This window comes from Chamaea fasciata, unplaced genomic scaffold (genome assembly GCF_029207755.1).
Source record: "Chamaea fasciata isolate MVZ Bird 193981 ecotype frontalis unplaced genomic scaffold, bChaFas1.0.hap1 SCAF_2, whole genome shotgun sequence".
Taxonomy (NCBI): Eukaryota; Metazoa; Chordata; class Aves; order Passeriformes; family Sylviidae; genus Chamaea; species Chamaea fasciata.
The window spans coordinates 55,718,182-55,741,820 of record NW_027094087.1 but is presented as its reverse complement, the minus strand read 5'-3'; the positions used below and the strand labels follow the sequence as shown (position 1 = coordinate 55,741,820).

At 39.0% G+C, this 23,639-nt stretch overlaps 1 protein-coding gene across 7 annotated transcripts in view; it reads right to left on the bottom strand.

The window, feature by feature from the left end:
- ENOX1 (ecto-NOX disulfide-thiol exchanger 1) overlaps positions 1-23,639 on the bottom strand; it is a 309,445-nt gene that overhangs the window by 33,580 nt on the left and 252,226 nt on the right. For all 7 annotated transcript variants that reach the window (XM_066176219.1, XM_066176215.1, XM_066176214.1 and 4 more), the window contains one exon: positions 9,563-9,747. In XM_066176219.1, coding sequence (XP_066032316.1) covers positions 9,563-9,747 — 185 coding nt within the window. The remainder of the gene's footprint in view (positions 1-9,562; positions 9,748-23,639) is intronic.

Genomic DNA, 23,639 nt, shown 5'->3' with positions numbered 1-23,639 from the left:
AACTACAAAAGAATCAGTGATCTGAAAAGTATGAAACCACAGACAATCAAATGACTGCAGAGTTCATTGGAAAATTAAAGCACTCACTTATGATAGCAATTTCTGATGTGTTATTATATTTTCTCTTTTTCTCCAAGTAAAACCTTGTTCCATCTTTTCTAACTTTGTTTTGCATAAAGAAAAAGAAGTTAAGAGCCAAATAGAAAATGATAAAAATTTCAAGGAAATGAGTGTTTTGAAATTCTTAGGAGCTGTTTACAAACACAGAGGGGAAGGATTTCCTTTCAGAAATCCTTTCAGAATCTTCCTTAGGTAGGAGGAAAAGAAAAAATTAATTAAAATGAAATTAAACATTTTCAAAGTAAAAATACAAATACCTCTCCCAGTACTCCCATGGATTGTCTGGAAGAGTTTTTTTGTTTTGGTTTGGTTTGGTTTGGGTTTTTTTGCAAGACAGACAAGATTTCATATCACAAATGGCCAGCACATGGCAGGCTTGAATAATGAGAAAGTGACTTCCCAGCTGAGCAAATATGCATTAGTAACAAGACGCTGATGAGGCCTGACAAATCACCAAGGAAACAGGAGAATGTGAAAGACAAGTCAAAGAAGCTTTAGAAATGAGCCCTCAAGGAAGTTAGCCATGTTGCAGCAAGGCATTATTAAAATAAAGAGTATGGCTGTGGGTTTGGGTTTTTTAAGGGATTAAAAAGAAACACAGTGTAATAGTGCAATGTTTCTCATCCCTGCCAGCTCTCAGGGACTGGCTGTGACCCTGGCTGTATGGGTGGCATTATTTCGTTGGACCATGGGGTTTGCAATGATGAATGAGGACTGGTGAAGAGCTGCATGTGGATGAACAGCCCAGCTCCTGCTTGACGGGCATTCACCTGCAAAGTGAGTCTTCCTGGCTCTCTGCCCAGAGGCAAAGACCATGCTGAACAGGTTTGCTCGGCAGGTTAACCACCTCAGAGGGGGCCAGGGAGCTGCACACACATGATAGGGGAATGTGTGTGGTGGCACTAAAGAACAAATCTGTTCAGCTGCTTCCTTAGGGAGGTGTTTGCCATGCTTCCCTTCCCCTGTTATTAGACAGACTCCAGAGGTCCTACAGCTCTACAGTGCTCAGAGTAGTTGCAGGCCTGTTTCCTAAGAAACAAACCAAAAGAGAAACAGACAGATGGACACATACACACTGAAACTACCTAGAGGGAAGTTACAGAGGAGGTGGAGTCAGGCTTTTCTTGAGTAAGGGTTGAGGAGAAATAGACAGCAAGAAACATTTTTATTACACATCAGGAAAATATTCCACAGTGGGGGTGGCCAACCTCTTGAGCAAGAGCTCAGAGAAGCTGTGGACTCTCCTTCCTTGGGGGTACTGAGACCATAACTGGACTAGGTCTTGAACAAAACTGAGATGACTCCAGAGATGCCCCTGTTTTGAGCAGGGTATACATGACCTTCAGATGTACCTTCTGACTTCAGTTTTTCTAGGATTCTAGAGAATAGCTGATAGATGTCAGAGAATTAGCTCTCAATTTTTTTGTGTGTGTGTGGGGTTTTTGTTTTGTTTTGTTTTGTTTTGTTTTGTTTTGTTTTGTTTTGTTTCTGCGAGGCTTACCAATTCAGCCACAACAGCTACAAAAGGCAGTGTTATGGGCTGGGCAAAAGAGGAAAGGAGAACGTGGATGGTACAGTGAATGGTTTAAGAGACAGTCTACAGCTTTCCTCTGCCAAGTAATTTTCAAATGTACCTCTTACTCCTCAAGAAAGACAAGTTGTCTTCAGTCAGCTGTGGGCTTTTGCAGCTAATGAACAAAAGACCAAGTCCATAGGAACCTTACAGAATCAATCCTTCATCTCAGAATTTAAATTTACTAATAAGACACTTATCTTTATAACATCAGGGATCCCTCTCTGGGGTCTGGGTTTCACAGCAAATTACACAAGGTCCTTCATTTTGGTGGTGGCCTGTGAAGGGGAGAAGCTTGACAAAAGCCCACTGGACTTCATCAATAAAGCTCCCTTCTTTCTTTGCTAAATGAGGTGATTGGAATATCACACAGCCCTTGACTTTAATGACAGCAGGTGAGTAGATCCTGATGCTGACCAAAGAAAGCAGGCTGATCCCAAATGAGCGTCATGTTCCCTCTGCCCTCATATCTGTCCTACAAGACAAAAAGTTGGCATCTTGCAGGATGCACAGTCAAAGGAAGATATGATCATCGGGTCATAACGACATCATCTTCTCCAGCCTTTCACCTGTGCTGTCCATTGTGGATAGCTCCTCACCAGTTAATGGCACTTGAGCAGCGTGATGCCATCTCTTCTTTCATAGGACTGAAAATGAGCATGATACAGCATGCCTTTTCTCAACAAACCAAAACAAATCTTTTAAATTTTGATTTCCTATTCAAGAAAAAATATTCTATTTATTTTGATGGGGAATAAAAATTTAATTAGAAGAATGATATTATGGAAGAGAATCAATTTACCCAGTGTAATTTCCACCGAAACACAATTCCTAGTAATGGAAACAGAGTTCTTTGCACTGATAGCATCAAACACATTTGGAAATTCTAATCAGCAAGCCAATGGTAGTATTTAGGATCTTTTAAAAAATTCATGTAAGATCACTGGACTGTAAAACTTATAAGATTTGTCCTTTACCACCACTAGACTACACAAGCATGTTAATGAAGATAGTAGTTAATTTATTTCACATTGTAAATAAAATGTGTGCAACCCAGTTATTTCTCTATGAAGGGTTTATTCTTGCTGCCAATCTCAGTCTAGCTTTACCAGCACTAGCAGGAAAAAAGATGCTGCTGTCCTCCATCTTAGCACTAGAACAGCTGTCAGGAATATGGTGCTTAAAGTATCTGTGGGTCCTTATTTACATTCCCCCAATATTATTGAAGTGGTGGTTGCAGAAGTGGGAAATCAAACACTACTTTCAATAAAGAAAGGTTGTTAAACAGAGAAGAGGACCCATTTGGCTTGTCTGAGATCTGGTAAATAAATAGCACTTAATTGCCAGCTTCTCCTTTTTTTAAAATATAATTAAAAGAATAGGGCTTTTCTGGAAGTTTAAACATAGATTGGACTGTACAGAGCCCTGAAAAGCACAAGACAACCAAGACAACACTTGTGGGAACACTTCTCTCTCTCCTGGGAGATCACATATTTCTTAACCTCTTCTCTAATATCAGCCACTGGGTGAGAGAAGGAATGAGGCATGGAAGTGAAGATTTGTATGTTGGGTCCAGTCCCTCACACTTAACTTGTATCCATTTCCTATAGGGTTATTGGTACTGCCCTTACAACTCCAGTGACACTTCTGCAGAAAAAAAAAATCTAACTGGAATTCATACTGCAAGAGTAGCAATTAAAAACATTTCCAACATTATTATTCTGGTCTGTTTATTTACCAGGTAAAATGCAAATAAAAGGATTTTTTAAAAGTCTCTTATATTTATTGTTCTTTAATGCTGCTTTGGAGAAGAATCAATTTATAGTTGTGCGTAAGTACATTGGTTGGGTTGTATGCTGGATAGATGTTTGGTGAGCAAGAGGTAGATGGAATAAAAAAAAGGCTACAAATCTCTTCTGCACTTAGGCTATATTAATAAATACAGCCATAACATGCTCCATCTATTCAACAATGATCTTAATTTCAGCACTAAACTGCTACTAGAACCTGTATATTTAAAGGTATATCATTGTAATAATGGCCATGGCACTTACACAGCACCAGATTCAGCAGTTTTCAGCCACCAGCATCTTTGTCTGTGGCTTCTGACATTTTAGAATGTTTGTATGTGATAGAAAGGAATGGCTGTGACAGTTAACAACACGTGTGAAGGATCTGAGACCTGCAGACCTCAATGCCAGCTGAGGCTTATTGGAACTTTATAGGTGGTAGATTGGTTAAAAGACTGATCAGGAAAAAAAGCCTCAAGATGCCCTACCCTACTGTCTGTTGCAACCTCCTGCACAGAAATGTTCTTTTTGTCCCTGCTCCGACTGAAAGAGTGTGGACCATGGGAATATTAACTTCTTCTACTTGCATGAGAAAAAGCTATGAATAAAAGGGAAGGAAAGACCCGGGCAGTGCCATCTTTGCTTGTAGAAAAAAATTCTGCTAGCTCCATCTGAAAATTGATTGGCTCTGCTCTAACAGCTGGGAATGGTAGAATCCAATTAATTTCAAAGGCAGCATAGTGAGGACAACACTAGTTACCTTTGGATTTTCTACTCAGAAGATTTACAATATTTTAGAGGTACATGGTCTTGCTGAAAAAGCTGATAGATGCCTCCTGTGACACCTCAATTAGACAAAAGTGTTGTAATTTGTCTCCCAGTGATGGTACTGTGGAAAATGCATGCTCCCCACAGTCTGCATCACCAAATATGTACCCTGACCATGCTCTTTTGAGGGAGCAAGGAGTGTAAAGAGGAAGCTGCAATGCATTCCAACAGCAATTGCTACCCTCCCAAGCACAAAAGTGAGGCATATCACAGACAGAACACTGAAAGCCTGAAATGAGGTTTAGGGCTGGCTATTAGAAAAAATTCTCCACCAAAAGGGTTGTCAAGCTTTGGAACAGGATGCCCAGGGAAGCAACGGAGTCACCATCCCTGGGAGTATTTAAAAGATGTGTAGATGCTGCGTTTAGCGACGTGGCTTAGTGGTGGACTGGGCAATACTGGGTTAATTGTTGGATTCGATGATCTTAAAGGTCCTTTACAACCTAAACGATTCTGTAATTTTATGATTGCTAGCCCACATGGCATATCAGAGCACTTTTTAAAAGGTGTATCAGTCTCAGATGCATGTGCTATTTATTTTACACATTAAATTATAAGTAAACTATGAAAGAAAGTCCACGGTAGGTAGGAAATGTCAGGAGCAATGTGGCCTTTGTAGAAAGACCCTGAGCTGCATATTGAACAGCAAGGACAGGAAGGTATTGAACAGGTGATGATTAACTGTGTACTTTCTGCCTGCGGCACCAGATGGGGAAGGAAGGGTCTCTGAGGTATACAAAGCACAGTCAGTGGCTCTGGCAGCTCCTGGCTTCTGAGTGTTCAGGTTCACAATCTGCATTGCAATTCACATTAAATTGGTATTGTCTGGGGAGAAAAAGAAGACAAAAGTGGACTTCTATCATACTGCATCAGTGACACCCATGTGGATCATCAGCAGGGCCAGAATATGTTCAGTCTCCTGCTGAGACGTGCTGAGCTGAGTTGGTGGCATTCACAGCAGTGTGTTAGCCTTTACGTCAGCCCTACACCCACCACACGTGACTGTTACCTTTTTTCTGTCTTTCCAGCTTGAGCACTAATTTTAAGAGAGGCACTGCGGCACATCCCTGCTGCTGCAATAACCCCGTGGCTGGGTTTTAATGCACTCCTGCCAGCAAAGGGGAGCCTGTGCTGTCACTGTGTGTTAGGAGTATGATCCCAAGCCCAGCCAGTGAATCAGGCCCCTTAGGCAATGATGGGGGCAATAAGGTGCCTCTGAGATGTCTCAGACACACCCCAGCATGGGCAATAGCAGAACTGCAGGCACTTGTATACCTTTCCTGGAAATAACATAGATGGAAGCATGAGTTAAATGGGAATTTGTGGATAACACCTTTGCCTGCAGGAGCTAAATTCAGCCCATCATGCTCAGGCAGTTATGAGGGGAAAGAACATTATCCTACATTCACATGATGCGATGAAGCACCATGCAAAATTACCAACCTATTGGCAAATATATCAGTTCAGGAATCAGCACAGCTACACAAGCATGGCCCCATGCCTTGGCCAGTCAAGCCTGACAAAATAGGTGGAGCTAACTTGTTAAATTAGAGCCACATTTGACAAGACGTGCTTTGTAGACTCAGGAATAACTTGAGGCTTAAAACATTGCACTGGTGGCTGTGCTGTGGAAGTGCTTCATGAACAGCCCTGGGTGACCAGTAAAAATCTAAAATTTACTGAAACACATGCTAATGAGTGTCATCTCCTATGTGGCAAACTGACATTTTTTAAAAGGCTTGCTAACACTATCAGTTTCAGACAGATTGTATAAAGGATCTGGAACACATCATTAATTCAGTAGAGACTCACTGTCAAATTCTGAGCCTTTGCTTCAAAGCATAAAGGTGGCAAGCACAGTTCTTCAAGAATTATATTTGATGGACAATATACAATAAAAGTGTATTTTCCATGCTTCTTGGAATGGCTGAAAGATTTTGTTGAGGATTTTTTTCAAAAGAATTCTGCTTGCTATTCCACATGGAATATGCTAAACTAAATGGTTAAAATTTGGAGAAATTATATACTCATGGAAAATTGAGCCTTATAATTTCAAGCACTAAGCAACACTACTAGGTGATATTTTCTGCATTACCTATAGTCATGTATCTGGTGAAATATCTCAGACAGAGAGGCAAGATTAAAAAAAATTCTTACAGCTGTGCTGTGAAGTGTTGCAAAAATAGTTACAACTAAAACATCCTTTCTTGTGATCACAGTCTTTTTTAGAGCATACCAAACACTGCTGGAAAAAGAGCCATTCAAAAAGTGATCTTCTTGGTATGTGTGTTCTCATATAGAAATAAATTGAAGGCAATACCACCTATGCAGCAGTGACAAGTAAATTCAATTTCCATCTCAAAATCAGGTAAAGTGTCTCATTTGTTACCATGGATACAAGACATTATTTCCATTTGTTTGAGATCTCACAGTGGGTATGAAATTAAACTGTGACATAGTTTTATGTAGGAAGTTGACTAAAACCCCCATAAGTTCAATGTCATTAGTCCAAAGGATTTTCTTTTTTTAGACACAGCAAATAAGGAGGTTGCTACTACTGCCCATAAGGTACACTTCATAAACAAACATCTGTGTGATTTTCCTGATGCTACTTTGGATCAGTGGGAGTGATGGGAGAGAAACATTCATTTCATCAGTCCTGCAAATACAGGGAAGAATACTGAAAAACATCCAGATGGTAGAAGTACATTAAAAATACATTGGTGTTGTGTTATTTGCTATTGTTTGGCACCAAATATTTTTACAAAAAATGTCTTGATTCTGAAAATGCATCCAATTTTTTCTCAGATAAATCTGCTTTTCAGGCCGAAGCTCAAATAACTTGTTCTCTAGTTTTCAGAGTTAGACTTAGAAGAAGAAGTGCATGAAAAAGTGAGGGAGAATGAAGAGAAAAGAAGAAGGAGAAATATGTTTTTTAATGCTGACATATATGAAGGGTTCAGGAATTCTGTGGCATTCAGTTTACCTTGTCTGAAATTAATTTTAATATATACAAAAGGATAAAAGGGAATACAGGTCTTCTTGTTAAATTATTTATACTCAGGTCCTGGGTATATATTTAATATTTCATAGTGAGACTGATTTCCATAGATGCTGAGCATCTGCTACTCTGAAGGATTTCAACTAAGGTTGTCATCTCTCAAAATTTACAAAACCAAACTGAGATAAAACTAAGTCTACCTAAATCAAAGGTTTATTTCTACATATTCATGCATTAACTGCATGAAAATCACAAAGGTTATGGGATGTCATGACTATGGCTAATTACTGAAATCCAAAACCATCATCCAGCTGATTAACTGACTGATAATTTCCCACCAAATATTCTGAACTTCACCTCCCGTGCTTCTGTGTTGCTGCTCTCCTCAGCATATTGTCAGACTGGATTATCTGCAGTGTCTTCTCCAGCTCCTTGGGCCATCTCTAATTATATCCCATTGGGAGCAAGTAGGTCTGACCCTGAGATGGCAAACTAGAAAAATTGAGAAACTCACAGCAAAACTGTCACTAACACAGAAACTCCCAGAGGAATAAGGACTACAGTGTCCATGGCCAGCTGAACAGAGAGATAAGTCAGTCACTCTGTGTTATTGATTTGCATTATTAACATTTGCTTGAAGTTCAATAAAAATCTATTTATATTCTACAGACTTGATTATACTTCAACCAGACCCCAGACAGAAAATTATAATAATGCCAAATGGGTGCTAGGGCTCCAGAATTTTTATTTAGTAGTATTTTATGCCTGCTTTTCACTATTTTTAATGGAGAATTAGCACCAGGATGAAATATAGCACAATCTTTACATATGGTGTTAAAATTATTAAAACCAGTGATATTTAAGTATCCATTTATATAAGGATAAGATCATGAACAGACCTTAAGCTTATCTAAAGTATACAGAAACCTCAAGTATTTCTGAGTAATGACTTAATTCTGAAGTCTGGGAAAGATTTTATTCTTGAATTATCAATTACTTATTTTCAACTTTTAAAGTATTTTGGTCAGACTTATTCCACCATACAATAAATCACCCTGATTTTGTAAAACTTTGCAGGTTTAGAGTGGCTTGTGTTGATATCAATAGGGTGTGTGTAGGGTTGCCCTGTGCTCTGTTATTGGGTGTTAGTTGGGATTTGTAGACTTGCTGGATTTCATGGGTACCAGTTCAGCCATGCAAATCCCAACCCAACGGTGCAGCTAATATGTAAATGAGTATCTCCTGTTTTTTGCCATACAAATGCAGCTTGGTGGAGTCTGGAAGTGGGTACAGCTTGTCCCCTTCTAGAATCTAATAACTGGGGGTGACAGAGGAGAGTGTGTGATGCTACAGATGAAGGAAGCAAAATTAACCTCTGCAGTGCCAGGCTGAGAAGCTCCACTCCAGCTGGGAACACAACCCAGCACTGTGGTGAGCCACTGCCCTCATGTTCTGTCACGTAGCAGCTGAACACAAGTGCCTGGACAGGGAAGATGCTGCTCACATGCAGGATGTATGAGGGCTGCTCGTGTATCAGTGGACATGTCAGACAAGGCAGTGGGAGCAGTCTGGATGTGCCAAGACTCACCCAGCACGGTGTCAGGAGCACAGTAACAAATAAGGGATAATAATTATGATAAACTGACACCCTTTGCCCCTGCAGGGACATAGTACAGTTTCTTGTTGACTTGTTTTTGAGAAAAAGCTTTTCTTGCTGCACTAAACCACTTAAAAACTGTCTGAATGAAAAGGTTACATCCATGGGTCAGCATAAATGATAATAGCTCAGGAAATAGCACTGATGTTGCTAACGATTTGCAAGTTAAGGAGGGTAGTCTGGACACACTGATGTCTCAGTCATTCTCAAGCAATAGCAGAAAAAGTATGCAGATGAATGCAAATGAAGACACCACAGAACATTGACTATGATACATTAGACAATTTTTTAAAAATCTTTGTGCAGTACCAAGACCAGCTGGATTAAGTGAGAAGGGGAACAGAGCAATTTGCTCACCACTAGCAAATGCACAAGGAGTTTTCTTGAATGATCAATGGGTTTGCAGTTTATAAATTCCTAAAATGACTATGCCTAAATACATCCCCAAATTCTCCTCCCTTTTCCCCCACCTAAAGTCCCCGTGATTTTCTGAAAATAAATCAGGACCTTAATGAATAGTCTGAGTACAGAAGAGCCCCATGGTACCACTTTTCCTAAAATAGAAGATCTGTTCTTTTCTTCCTTAGCAATACCTGCTGCATGCCTTGCATTGTCTGCTGTAGGAACTGCAGCTGCTGGTCCTTTGTAAGGCTTTCCTCTGCTCGAAAGAGCTGTCCTTTCTCCTGCTTCAGGAGCTCCACTTCGTTCCTATAAGCATCCAGCTGCCATCGGAGACTATCGTTCTCTTCCTTTAGCGCATATGCTTGGGCAGCTAGAGCTAAGAGAAAATGAAAATGTGAAAAAAAATCAGTGAAATGGATTGTTTCTTTTCAAATAACACAGAGGACATTGTCTGGAGAGATGACAATACAGCTGAACACCAGTGAGACTTGCAGAGCTGAGACAAGACCCAGCAGAGCTGAACATGATTAGGTTCTGGCAAGGATTGTTGCTGTGAGGTTATTTCCTGGGATGGAAGAAGCCATAAAGTGACCCTGGATAATTCAAATGCTACTTGCAATCTGGCTGCTAAATTTAGGCTTATATTTTAGGAAGAAACTGGCATGCAGTCCAAGGGCAAGGCACTCACCAACTTTACAACATTTTCCCAGTGATGTTATAGGAACTGATACAGCCATTTAGTATTTATACTTGCACAGTGGCCAGATGTTCCAGTCAGGTCTGTGCTAAGAAATTTTCCCAATGTAAAGTTGCTGGATTTAGTCCCATTAGAGAGGAAACACAGAAATTTCTCTCCAGCCTTGCTATGAACTACTTCACAGTAACAGTTATGAGGAACCATTTAGACAGAAAAATGATGCAATAGAAAAAATTATATAAAATGCAAATGCTGAAAAAAAGTGTTGGCACTACAAGAACATTACTACATTAAAGGCATTGAAAGACACTTAAGTCATTTCCTTAGGAAGCTCCATTTGGCCCCCTTTCAATTTAGAATGGCATTTTTATTATCATAACTGATAGCAGGTGTTTGTGAAGAAATCGATTAGTATGCAGGGATGGAAATTACATTTGCCAAATGACTTGCACAGTCTGCAATATAAGCTAAAACTTGTGTAGCAAAAGGCAGAAGGCTATAAAGCATGTAGTAAGGACATTATTTAAATAAATTATCTGAACATAAATACATATAGGGAAAGGTGGCATTCATTAATTAGGGATGTGGCTATCATCCTTTAGAAGAACCCAATCCTGATAGTGTTTATATTTGGCAGGAGCAGTGGTCATTTGGCATAGTAAACTGCCATACCATGCTATTTTCTTTCTTGGAACCCGGTAACACAACAACATTACAGAGCAGCTGTAATTAAAAAACAACAATCCACTATAGCTGGTTCTATCAACATTTGGTAACTGAACCACATAACTGATTTACATTTCTGATTAAATGATTTCAGGCTTGGTATCACAGAATTCCTTTTTGCCCACCTACAACAACAGTATGGTTAAACTCCAAATGATATGAAATTGAGTATTAACTCCATTTAATACTATGCACCTCTTGACTAGACCTTCCACAGATAAAGAGCCCCCTGTTCCCTATGATAACATGATTCAGCACATTTGTGAAATTATACCAGCAGTTAGGCAGAATGTCACAATATTTCATTAGCAATAAAAATGTTTTATCTTTGGTAGGACAAATCTACCTTCATCTCAGACAATTTTACTAATTTTAAAGTAGTACAAACACATTATTCAAAATAAAGTACAGTCAGCTACTGTTCAAATACAGACATGGATTGGTCACTGTGCTTAATTTGGGTATTTTACAGAATCTCTCTGCAAGATTTAGCAAGAGTTACAGTATTGTTACATTAAATTAAATTGTTCTGAAAAGCATGTAATCATCCTTCCATGACAAAATTTACCCTCAAGAAATTGCAGTGATGAGTCCAATGGGCAAATAAGAGGATTAAGTACTGTTTTTAGTTTTCATTTTTGTAAGAGCCAACAAGCTATAATATAAGAAAGGATTGGGAAAAAAAAAAAGGCCAAGCAAATAGAAACATCACCCCTTCTCCACCCCCCAAAAAAATCTCAAGTCAAAATTAAATAGTGTGTGTTGGAATGGACCTCTAAAGATTATTTAGCACAACTTGTGCAATTGTCTCACTACTCTCATCCTAAAATATTTCTCCCTTATATGCAATCAAAACCCACCCTCTTTCAGTTTATAACTGCCTACCCTTCAGCTCCCTGAGAACAGGAATAGAGACCATCTGGGATGCACTCAAGTTTCTACAGTGGTTCGGGAGCTGCTCATTGTCTATTCCAGCTCTCAAAAAACATGTGAGTGCTGCTGTACAAGTGGGGACATGAGGCCTGTGTATTTCCCCACTGAAATGTGGGTTCTGACCCAGATCAAGCTGAGGTTCAACTGCCTTATCTGGACAGGCTGCTTGAATATTTCCTGTGTCTCACTACTAATTGGAGAATTTCTTCTCCTTTTCGTACTCCTAGGTGAGTTCAGGCTATTAAGGGAGGGCTACAGACATCAAGAGATGTCTGCTACAGGGTCAGAAAAATAGGAGAAATGAAAAGGGCCACAACATCCCACAAAAGCAAGTAACCTGTATGTGATGAACCTATTAGAGTTTAAAAAAATAACTAATCCAAATGGAACTAGTCACAATACATTGGAGCAATGAAGGTAACTGTCCATTTAGCCTGCAGGAATGCAATGCAGGTTTTTACTGTTCAAAAACAGAGATGCACCTCTGAATGCTATTATGTCATTGCTTTAAAAATTACATGTAATATATAATATTAAAACCTGTATAACAATAATTACATCGCAGTGCTACCAAGAAGTTCCATCCAAGGTTGGTGCCCTGGTCTTTTCTGCACACCAGAAGACAAAGGCTGTGTCTGGAAGTTGTTGCAATCTATTTTAAGACAAAATGAAAACATCCCAAACCACCTAAAGTGAGAGAATAAGAATAGAGGAGAGATATGTTTCTGATAGGCAGGATTCCCTCAGGTGTACAGTGCCTTATCAACATTATTATATACTTGGGTGATCATCCCAACCACTCATAGCACAGCAAATAACAAAGGGTCCAAGGCAGAAATATGTTCTTAAATTAGGAAGATGCAACATATATAGCAACAGAGTGTAACAGAGTATTAAATGGGCACAAGCTTTAAAATGAATTAATTATAGATAAGAGTCCATAAATGATATGACATTAACTACATGTTATATACTTTGCTATTTAATTTAAAGCTACACATGGTTGGTTCCTAACATGTATGGACAGAATGGTTAACAGAAAAGGAGAATAAGACAAAAGGAAGACATCTGCCAGACCTCAGGGTGTCCAGCTCATTCAACACTGGGTAACTGTTTTAATCAAAATCAGACACATTCTTTGTGCTGACCTAACATAACTATAATTTTAAGATATTTATATTCAATGCATCAAGATTAAAATAACTCTTAATTCATATCAATGTCTCTTTTGATTTCAAGCAAAATATCTATTCTATAAAAACATCCTATAATTTACTTTAAATTATATTTCATTTACAACTATTATATATAACGATTTTTGATTTATTATATAGGATATAGAGAAAGGCACTTCATTGAATATTAAAATAAAAATAGAGGAGAATTTTGGGGGAAAGAGAATCTGCATTTTTAAATGTAGGGTTTTTTTCAAATTTTACATGAATTTTTGCTAAGAGTTCATTGACAAAGATGAATGAATGTAGTTTGAGTTGAAAAAAAATTTTGTTCATCTCATCTCAAGCAATTTTACATTTGGTAGTTCAGATACTCATCTACAAAATCCCTCTCTGAGGCACACTAAAAAACATCTTCGGATAAGAAGACAATGAATGCTGAAAGCATTTACAGAAGAACTATATACAAGGAATCTATATCAAAAGAAAACTGACAACAATCCCAAATAGCTGCCTGTGCGGCAAGTAGAAAATATTCCTACCTAAACAAACACAGCTGGAAAACAGCTCAATATTCTCTTTACAGCATTTTTCACTGAGGGATGCAAAATGATACCTGCCAGCCTCAGAGAAGCAGCTGAAGGAAGATTAGACATACATACGTGGGGGAAACCTTTGCACTGATATTTCAAAGACTTCCAAGAGGTTAGTGTGATTTCTTTGTGCCGAGGCAGAAGTGCTATATTCAATTTGGCAACAGCCTCAGCAGCAAGATACGCTCCATTTAGTGGATCCAGACTAGATCCAAATCAAAAAGACACCCCCCTCTTTAATACAAGAAATGACTGGCTGATTAGAAATCCACTGAAATCTAAGGACATATTCATTGATGGATGTCTCCAAGAAACAAGCAATTAACTTTATTTTTCTAGGGCATCTACCTTGGATAGTTAGGAGAGTGTGTTCTTTCTGACTAGCACTAATCTGTACTTTTCACTTTCACCTGGTACTCAGTGACTGCATTTAATCTAATAAATATCAATGCCCACAGGAGCCAAAGCAGAGTAAGTATTCATAGGTGATATGGGGTAATTGTAGTCTTTTATGACCCACATCATGTCATAGTGGCCAGGAAATAAAGCTAACACCCCACATCTCTGAATTCAAAAATTTCTACCATTTCTACTAATGCAGACCTGCACTGTGGATGTCTCATTAGATGATGCCCTAATAACGTTACAGTTAATGTAAATGACAGTCCACTAATTTGCATACTGAGGACACACAGAGTTGAAAAGCATAAGAGTAGGTTATCTCAAGAGCCTGAAGAAACCTGAAAGTAGTATCTGAAAAACGGATGACAAACACTAAAAAGAATAACAGGAAAAACTGCCTGTAAATTTAGAGTAAAGATTTTCCATACGTCCTCCTAGCAGAACTTCTTCCCTAGTTTATATATCCTGTAGATTCTTCTGTATTTGTACAGAAATAGATCATAAAACTGAGAACTTCTGTGACGTTTGTCCAGACTTTTGGTCTAACCAGCAGAATTTTTCAGGGTTTTTGAACTGTAGCTGATGTATTCATATAGTGAGGCAGGTGAAAACAAAGAAAGAGCCTACTCCCAAACCTTCCCGCCCTCTGAGTTCTACTAATGCCATTATTCTGATTTCCTGACTTGAAAATGAGATTTTAAATGATATAATGCTCCTTTTGATAACAGCAAAAAGAGAAGGATCAAAAAATCTCAAAATAACAGATATTAAGGTAATTTGTTTCACCACTCCCATTGCAGAGCATTTTCAACTTCAAAAAAGCCATCTTGCGAGACACAGCTACTTCTTCAAAGAGTTTTCAGCTTGAGGAACTGAACAAATGTGAGTGGAGAAAAATAAGGACACAAAGTTCACATCTATAAATACAAACAATAAAAGTTATCCCTGGCCTCTAGCTAGCCTGCTTGTTTTTCAAATAGGTGAACTGTGAAGCAGTACAAGTGAGGGGAAATTGGCAAGGAAAAATGTTTCTGGAGGATCTGGAAGGACATGAACTGTATTTTGATGCCGTAGAAAACAGGTTAAGTTATACAATAATGGCATTTGTCACTAGTAAGGAAGATAGTCTTTGCAGAAGTACAGTTTGGATGGTCTTAGGGGTTATAGCAGGAGGCATCCCTGCTCATGGCAGGGAAATTGTAACTAGAGAATCATTAAGGTCCTTTCCGGTCTAAACCATTCTGTAATTCTATAACTAGATAGGACCACTGGACCCTCATTCATTTTCACCCTCTAAGGCTGTGCTTAGTGCTCCAGCCCACTGAAAATTTAATTTTATGCTGGAGTCTGAGGGTCCCATCACTCAATGGCACTCAATGTGTGTCAGACAGTAGCCCCACACTTTGGGATGTGTGGGAAGGTCAGGTTTGGAGAAGTTGTGCAAGGTGGTAGGAAGGAAAGCACAGCCCTCATTGCAGATGGCAAGCTGTATGGCCTCTGAGGTGAAGAGACACACTGAGTAACTTAACAGGTGATAACAAACATCTCCAGCACGAAGGATCACAGTAGACCCTTCTCTCTGTATTCTCCAAGAAGCTTTCTGAAAGAGGAACACTTGACAAGTACACCTCGGTCACTGTGAGGCATCTTCTTGAGCCCACTTCACAGTATCAGGATCCTGGGTCATCCAATATCTAAATCACACTTGATCCATTGTCTTCAGTTTCTAGAGGACGCTTGCTTTTCTTTATGGACACTGAATACCTCATAACCAGCATAGACCTCAGACGTCAATGGCAAGTGCATAGGAATACATCTGATATTAGGAGTTAAAAGCAACCTTCTTCCTATAATGCAGTCTTAAACAAATACGTGTTTTGTAGTTCTTCCTCATTCCAGCAAAAATAGACTATGTCACTTGAATTTTTTTAAAAAAACACACTTTGCTTACAGCTTGAAAACAGCTAAGTATCATGACTAAACTCTAGAAACAGAATTTGCATGGTATAAAAATAAATAATTGGGAGCAATTACAAGCTAACCTAGCTACAAACAGTTTTTCCCCTTCCCTCTTCAGACATAATGCAACCAAACAATGAAGAGATTTCCACATTATTTTCAAATGCTAAGCACACTTCATTTGAATGTCTTGGTACCTGCAAATTTAAACTCTGAGGGCACTAATTATCCTATATGAGAAGGGTTTATTGTCATTAATGTTAGTGGGAGTTAGGCCCTGCACACTGGGAGGGAAATTTACTCTTTTGCAAAACCTGTTTAATTCAGGTGAAGTTGCTTCAAAGTCCTTTCCTTACCATGCAGCCTATGTTCAATGCAGAGAAGCTCATTATACCAGTTACATTCATGATGATACCAGATGTTCAGATTGAATAATCATGAGAATTATTTTCAGGCTTCCTTTTCACATAAAACTTGGTGGCAAACAATTAGTAAATGGAAGGATGCAAAAGGGAGAGGAGAGGAGAGGAGAGGAGAGGAGAGGAGAGGAGAGGAGAGGAGAGGAGAGGAGAGGAGAGGAGAGGAGAGGAGAGGAGAGGAGAGGAGAGGAGAGGAGAGGAGAGGAGAGGAGAGGAGAGGAGAGGAGAGGAGAGGAGAGGAGAGGAGAGGAGAGGAGAGGGGAGGGGAGGGGAGGGGAGGGGAGGGGAGGGGAGGGGAGGGGAGGGGAGGGGAGGGGAGGGGAGGGGAGGGGAGGGGAGGGGAGGGGAGGGGAGGGGAGGGGAGGGGAGGGGAGGGGAGGGGAGGGGAGGGGAGGGGAGGGGAGGGGAGGGGAGGGGAGGGGAGGGGAGGGGAGGAAGGAAGGAAGGAAGGAAGGAAGGAAGGAAGGAAGGAAGGAAGGAAGGAAGGAAGGAAGGAAGGAAGGAAGGAAGGAAGGAAGGAAGGAAGGAAGGAAGAAAAGAAAGAAGAAAGAAAGAAAGAAAGAAAGAAAGAAAGAAAGAAAGAAAGAAAGAAAGAAAGAAAGAAAGAAAGAAAGAAAGAAAGAAAGAAAGAAAGAAAGAAAGAAAGAAAGAGAAAGAAAGAAAGAAAGAAAGAAAGAAAGAAAGAAAGAAAGAAAGAAAGAAAGAAAGAAAGAAAGAAAGAAAGAAAGAAAGAAAGAAGAAAGAAAGAAAATAAGGGAACCTCTAGGAAAGCTGAAGTATGACTATTTACAAGCACATATAGTGAGGGGACAAGGAAGAATAGCTTCAAACTGGGAGCAGGTCTAGATTAAACATTAGGAAGAAATTCCTTACTGCAAGGGTATTGAGGTATCGGCACAGGTTGCCCAGAGATGTGGATGCCCCATCCCTGGCAGTGTTCAAGGCCAGATTGGAACTAGATGATATTTAAGGCCTCTTCCAACACAAGCCATGCTATGATTCTATGAGTATATTAATCACAATTTTATCCATCCCATTCAGGACAGACCTCTTCACATTTCAGAAATGGAAGTGTTTCTCTGACAAGAGATTTTTCTCAGTTTCAGAAACAAAATTTCTCACTGCTTAACAGACATCAGCAATATCCTAGGTTTACTACACCTGTGGCTCACCAGCAATTTATAAAGGCTTATTATTTCTTGTGTAATGAAGCACATCTCTTTGCAAATACCAGAGATGGTGTTGGGAAAGGGAGGACCTATTACTGTCCAGCTGGGACTAATAACAAAAAGTTGTAGGCAAATGCTGGGTCTGCAGGGGCTAAGAATGCCCCAGAGAGCAGTGCTGCCAAGTTTGTGGCATTATGATGGGTCCCATGATAACTCACATTTTATTTAAAGGCCTAGAGAGATCATTAACTGAAAACCTCTGGTTTAAGTTTCTGGAATATTGGCTTCCGAACTTTCTAGACTGTGGATCAGTGTTAGTTTTTCCTTTTTAATCATGTTCTCACAAACTGAGTTTTAATTAAAAACACTAACAAGACCACTTAATCTAGCTGTTTTAGCCAGTCCGAGGAATAAAGATGTAGATTACTTGCTACAGTCTTACAAGAGATCATTGACTCCAGTGATCAGTCTGGGATAATTGATCTGAACATCGTGGCTGCAGAAAACCCACTTGAACAGTGATCCAACTTTCTCCAAAGGGCTGCAAAGATGCAAAATCAAATTCCCACTTTAAGCCGATCTTCCTACCCCTCTCTTTGTACCCTCCTATCTTTTATTTTTGCACTGGTTCTGTTTAGTTCATGTCCAGCTCTAAATGCATGAGTCCATCTACTTGCTCATTTTTAATTCCCACTTTCCTGACATGGCCAGATGTTTCTCTCTTTCCTCACTCATATTAAATTTGCAGTACATTCTCTAGTCCCCTGTTACCCAGATCTGTCCCAGGTAAATTGCAGCATTAAGCATTTTGGACTTTTCCTACAAAGATGTCACATCACATTACTGAAACGAATATTTGGAATTTGGAAGAGACCACGTTGTTACAATAATATCAAAGCCTGACACATTTCAGGTTTATTTTACTTGACAGCATCTCTTAGGAGAATAGGAACCTTACACAGCTTCTAAATGATATTTTGACAGTTGCTAGTTAATCTGGCCCACTGAGACCAGTTTCTGTAGGTCACCTCTTTAAAGCAAAGGGCCCTTTCTTCCTCTACATTTTGGGTTGCATTTCTTCTTCCACCAGCCATGATATGCACCAATACCAGCTGACTTGGCATATGTATAAGGGGAGACAGGAAAGAGAAGAAGTGGCTCTGCACAGACATCTCTGATGGGTGGACTTTAGTCAAGCTGGTTAGGAAGAAAGCCATCATAGTAAAATGTAGGAGTATAACTTTGATCAACTTTGAAGCAATTCTCAGGCGTTTTCAAAATTCACAAAAAGCTACGTAACTTCTTATTAATGTATTTGGCTTGTGATGAGATTAAATTTTCTGATACTTTGTGTTTACCAGTAACTGCTGCCTCAGTTAAACGTGATCAATCAAATAATAAATCTCTTTTAGATGTTCTACTTTTTTTCTTAATTGAGAAAAAGGACTGTTACAACACTTGTACAGAGACTGTTCTTTAAAGATGCCAGCAAAGAAGTGACTTTTTCCTCTAATAAATATTTTAAAAATTACTGTATTCACGTAATACTAAAAATGAGCAGAGGAGATTTTAGTCTCGAGGGTGAAGGAATGAAGGAAATAAGAAAAGCACTGGTTACTGGGGAGATACCACGTGGCACTGATGACTGACTCCCACACCAGTGATGAAAAACACTGCCTGTACTACTGGTGTTTTGCTGCTGGGGGTACAAATATTTGAACTCGGCATGGCAGAAGAGATGCTGATGAATGCTGAGTGTTTCATCTATGTTACATAATCTTACATATATTTTACAAAGGTATTGTATGTGTGCATGTCCATGGGGTACATAAATCACTAAGGATATTCAAGGATTATTGTATACAGGTAAACCTCCATGTAAGTGGGTCACTGATAGTTACTTCTTAGCAGTCAAAGTGCCTCCTGTATTTTTACTCAGACTTAGTCAGCACTGGCATTTACACACACACGACTGCATCACTGCTGTTGGCATTTGAACTAGGAACTGCATGCAGGCTCAGCACCACTGTGAGAACTTGAAAAAAATAACCTGTAGAATTTATGAAGAAAATGCAATTGCTACTTAGAAACAAAATTGACAGTGTGCATGTGAATCCCTCAATTTGTCACATTCATTAAGGAAGAGCTGATCTGAGTGGTTTAAATGACTGCGATGATTTGAATTGGTCTGATTTATAATAGGAAAATTTTGTTCATAAATGTAAAGTGCTTTCTATAAATGTGAGGATAAAGCACTTTTGAAAAAAATTCTATTGCACCTTAAATTGCAGGAGAACATTTATCCAGCTATCTCTCTGACCTTGTAGTGGATTAGAGGGCTGAGTTAATTTTTCTTTTAAAATCATGCATAATGCTAAAATACTTGCTCAGTTACTTTTGCCTTAGATAAAAATGGATTTTAAATGAGAATACATTTTTACCCCTTTATGCCTTAGAAGGCATAAGCAAATGATGACACGAAGCTTGTAGTTTTTTGACCCTTACATTGAGAGAATTTCTTGAGCAATTTATCCCTTATGTGATGGGAAGAGTGTTCAGAAGAGCTGTATCTGCAAGCTCAAACCTCCTATTCTCCCCTTCTTCTGCTTCCAGAATATTCAGTATATGCAAATAGAGGCCTCTGTGCTTTTCCACAATTTAACATGTTTAGCAGGTATTTTCTCAACTTCTGAAAAAAAAAAAAAAAGTGTTGCAAACTTGTAGATAACAGTGTTCTACAGAGCTTAGTTAGGTACTTCCAGGCCTTTCAGAAACAGACATTTTATTGAAATTTGTAGAGAGTGTGTAGCTTTGAAGAGATAAGTGTGAAATAGTCCTTGTAACAGATTTTCTGAGTAAGCCACGACTTAGGACATTTTATCTGCGGGTGTTGAGCAGAATGTGAGTGCATACACTTCGACCAGCAGGGAGTAGCTTGTAGGATCAAGGTTTTACAGCACAGACATCTCAAAATCTTTCAGAAAACATTATACGAGACAGATGACTATCTCAGAACAACATAGGGAGAGTTATTGCTTTTTATCATGTTCTTCCTTGACTGTTAAAAAATGCTCACTAGTCTCCAGACAAATTTAAGAAGGAAGATAGTCTGTATCTGACAGATGACAAAGAAGCAATGAAGGAAGTGGTGTAAGGAACTAGCAACCACCCAAGTATCTCCAGAGAGGTACCTGGTTTATATGTGAGGTGGGCACTTGGCTGTTGTCAAAGCAGTCCAGCAATCACTGGATCCAAGTGCTGTAAAAACACGCTTGCACAATTCTTGCACCTGATAAAATTTGCAATGCATCAAATATTTGGAGGTCTGGATATATAAACAAAAGGTTGCAAGCTATTTTGCCCACTGAAAGACAAACAACAAAAACCCAATGAAAAATGTCCTAATTTAAAAACAAAACAAAAAACCACCAATAACAAAACAAACCACCTTTCTGTATGCTGGTGTTCAAGGAGACACACACTGGAACTACCAGAGAACTGGAATAAAATCGTGCAGTATCTAGCTCTTCAGTCTGTCGTTTCACATCCTAGAGGACAGTTCTTTGTTTTCTCTTCTCTTTACCATGAATCTAAATGCAAGTATGACTAAAAGAAGATCACTCACCTCCAAGCAGCTTTGAATCCACTTGGCTTTCAAATTTATGAATCAAATCCCACAATATACTTGTCATGAAAATGCTATACTACGAATATTTGTCATTAGTAAGAAGCTTATTTTCTTGAGATGGCCTTTATCCAAAACAAGAGCAGGACGTCATAAAACTCCTCTGAATCTAAGATTCATTCACCAAAGTAAAACAGCACCATTATTAACTAGCAGTATTTTGGGGATTTCTCTAGCTTCAGGCAGGAACTCTACTGGGTGTGTTTTTATCTCCTGGCATGAAACCACATCACAAACTACCAATTGGCTGGACACACCAGGAAGTAGAAGATTCACGCTTTGAAAAGGAAGTTTTCAATACTTTGAAAGCTTCACTCACCCTTCCTTGCATGTCTCATGGCATAAGAACACTCCCCAAGCCTGCAATTATGAGCTTAGAAGCTTGTACTGACATTAGACAAGACTCTGCTTTCTGATCATTATCTCCTCTGACATGTTGGCAATGGCTGATGATGCTTGGAAATAATGGCAGGTAAGAGGGGACCTAAATCTCCACCATATGCAATATCTGCAAGTTTCTCTGATGTGCCAGGGTGATAAGGTCTTCTAAAAAGAAGCGGGCATGAAGGGCAGCGTGATTAAGAAAATGTCAGATCTAGGTCTCAGTTTAAACACTTATAGAAATGATCTTTCATTGGAGGTCAGAAATAACATTTGGGCTAAAGCCATTCTTGAAGGAATCTGTTTTTTGTGCTCTGTTCAGAATCAACCACCTTCACCGTTATAAATAGGGCTCATTCTCTTGAAGGATAAATACGAAAGAAAAAGCACAGAAGTTTTATATTGGAGAGGGCACTGTAAGGAAGGTCACTTTATAGAAAGCATGAAATGTAATTTGGAGAAGAATGCTAATACAAGCTATATCAGATTGTGAGGATGCTGCAAACAGCATATGTTCTAATATTGTCTTTTATTGATTTTGCTGCCAACATCCCACTTCAACAATGTTACAGCCTCACTTCAGGACTCTTAATGGAGGGGGATGGAGAAAATCAATATACAGAGCTTGCTTCTGCTTCCATTGAATGCAATGTGAGTTTCATTATTAACTGCAATGAGCAGAGGACAGAGTTCAGACTGTTTCATCATTTTGTGTTTGTTTATTCTTTCCCTTTTTATTTAACCTCCTAAGGGGCAATGTATATTTTTATCCTATGTTTTAGAAAAGTCCCATTTAGATAGGGCAATCCCCTATCAAACTGTAAGTTTACATGTTAGAAATGATGTCCTGTTTTATGAAACCTAATGAAAAATTATAGCCTGTATCCTGAATTGGGAAAGTTATAATAAAAGATATAGGATTTGAAATAAATTTTAATAACAAAATCATTTCTTTCTTAAAAATATTTTCATTCCAATATGAAGCAAATAAAAGCAGTTTAGTTTTCACTGACTTGTAAAATATTACTTTCAATGTACATTGTTTTCTCAATTACAAATAGATGGGATGCACCTGAGCTTCTTTTCGCTATTATTTTAATGCTATTTACACAAAATGAAATATGCTAAAATTATCTCCAAGAATTATAAGCATCATCTTCATTCCAACAACATGCTGTTAATTTTGTTCTAGCATGAATGCAAAACATATTTTAAAATGCTGTCAAAAGGAGACACTTAGAATGTCAATAAAATAACACTAAAATAAATGTAAATTTAGACTGTTGTCACAAGTGGCTGCTTGGTTTTGTGAAGATGTTAGGTTGCTATAGCGTTTTCCATAGCAACTTTGCATCTTATTACATAAATAATCCCTCAGTGTCCTTAAAGCTTACTAAAAACAGGATTAAATCTATTCTCATATGTAATGATCCTGCATAAAACCTTATCAGTATGAAATACCCAGAAAACTTGATAAATTGTAATCTAGATAATTGTATTTCTGGCAGTGGAAAAGCATCAAAGCACAACAGACTTGTTCTGTAGTAAACAGGACATTCTCCTACACCCCATATTAGGAAAATGCTTTTGAAGTGCCTGTTTCCTCCAAAATTTGGAAGTTAGATTAACCCCTTCACTGCGGCACCCACAGGACCAGCAGAGACCTCTACGTTGCAGCCTATGTGATGTACATGACCTAGAGGAATTGGCCCAGTACCTGGGATAGGACAAGGCTGTTTTTATTCCCCAGGGAACTACATTCAGCCCTGATTCATCAAGACTTTTCTGCTAAATTCAGCTGCACAAGAAGCATTATTAAAGGCAGGTAGACTTAAAACCAGGGGCGTAAAATTAGGCCCCTGCCTACACGCGTCCTGAACTTCAGCCCATTTTTGTAAAAGCTGTGGAAAAAAAGGAATGCATTTTATGGCACACAATTGGAGTCTGCCTGATGATAACAGCTCTGAACTGGCATGCTGTGAAAGACACTAGAGCAGACTTTTCCCAGCACAGAGGAAGTAATCATCTTGTACTGCTTTCTAGTGATCACCCCTGATGGTTCCAGGGAGCAAAGCTGATTGTCTGCTGTGCCCAGAGCATTTCCATTCGAAGGGAAGTTTCTCTGCTCA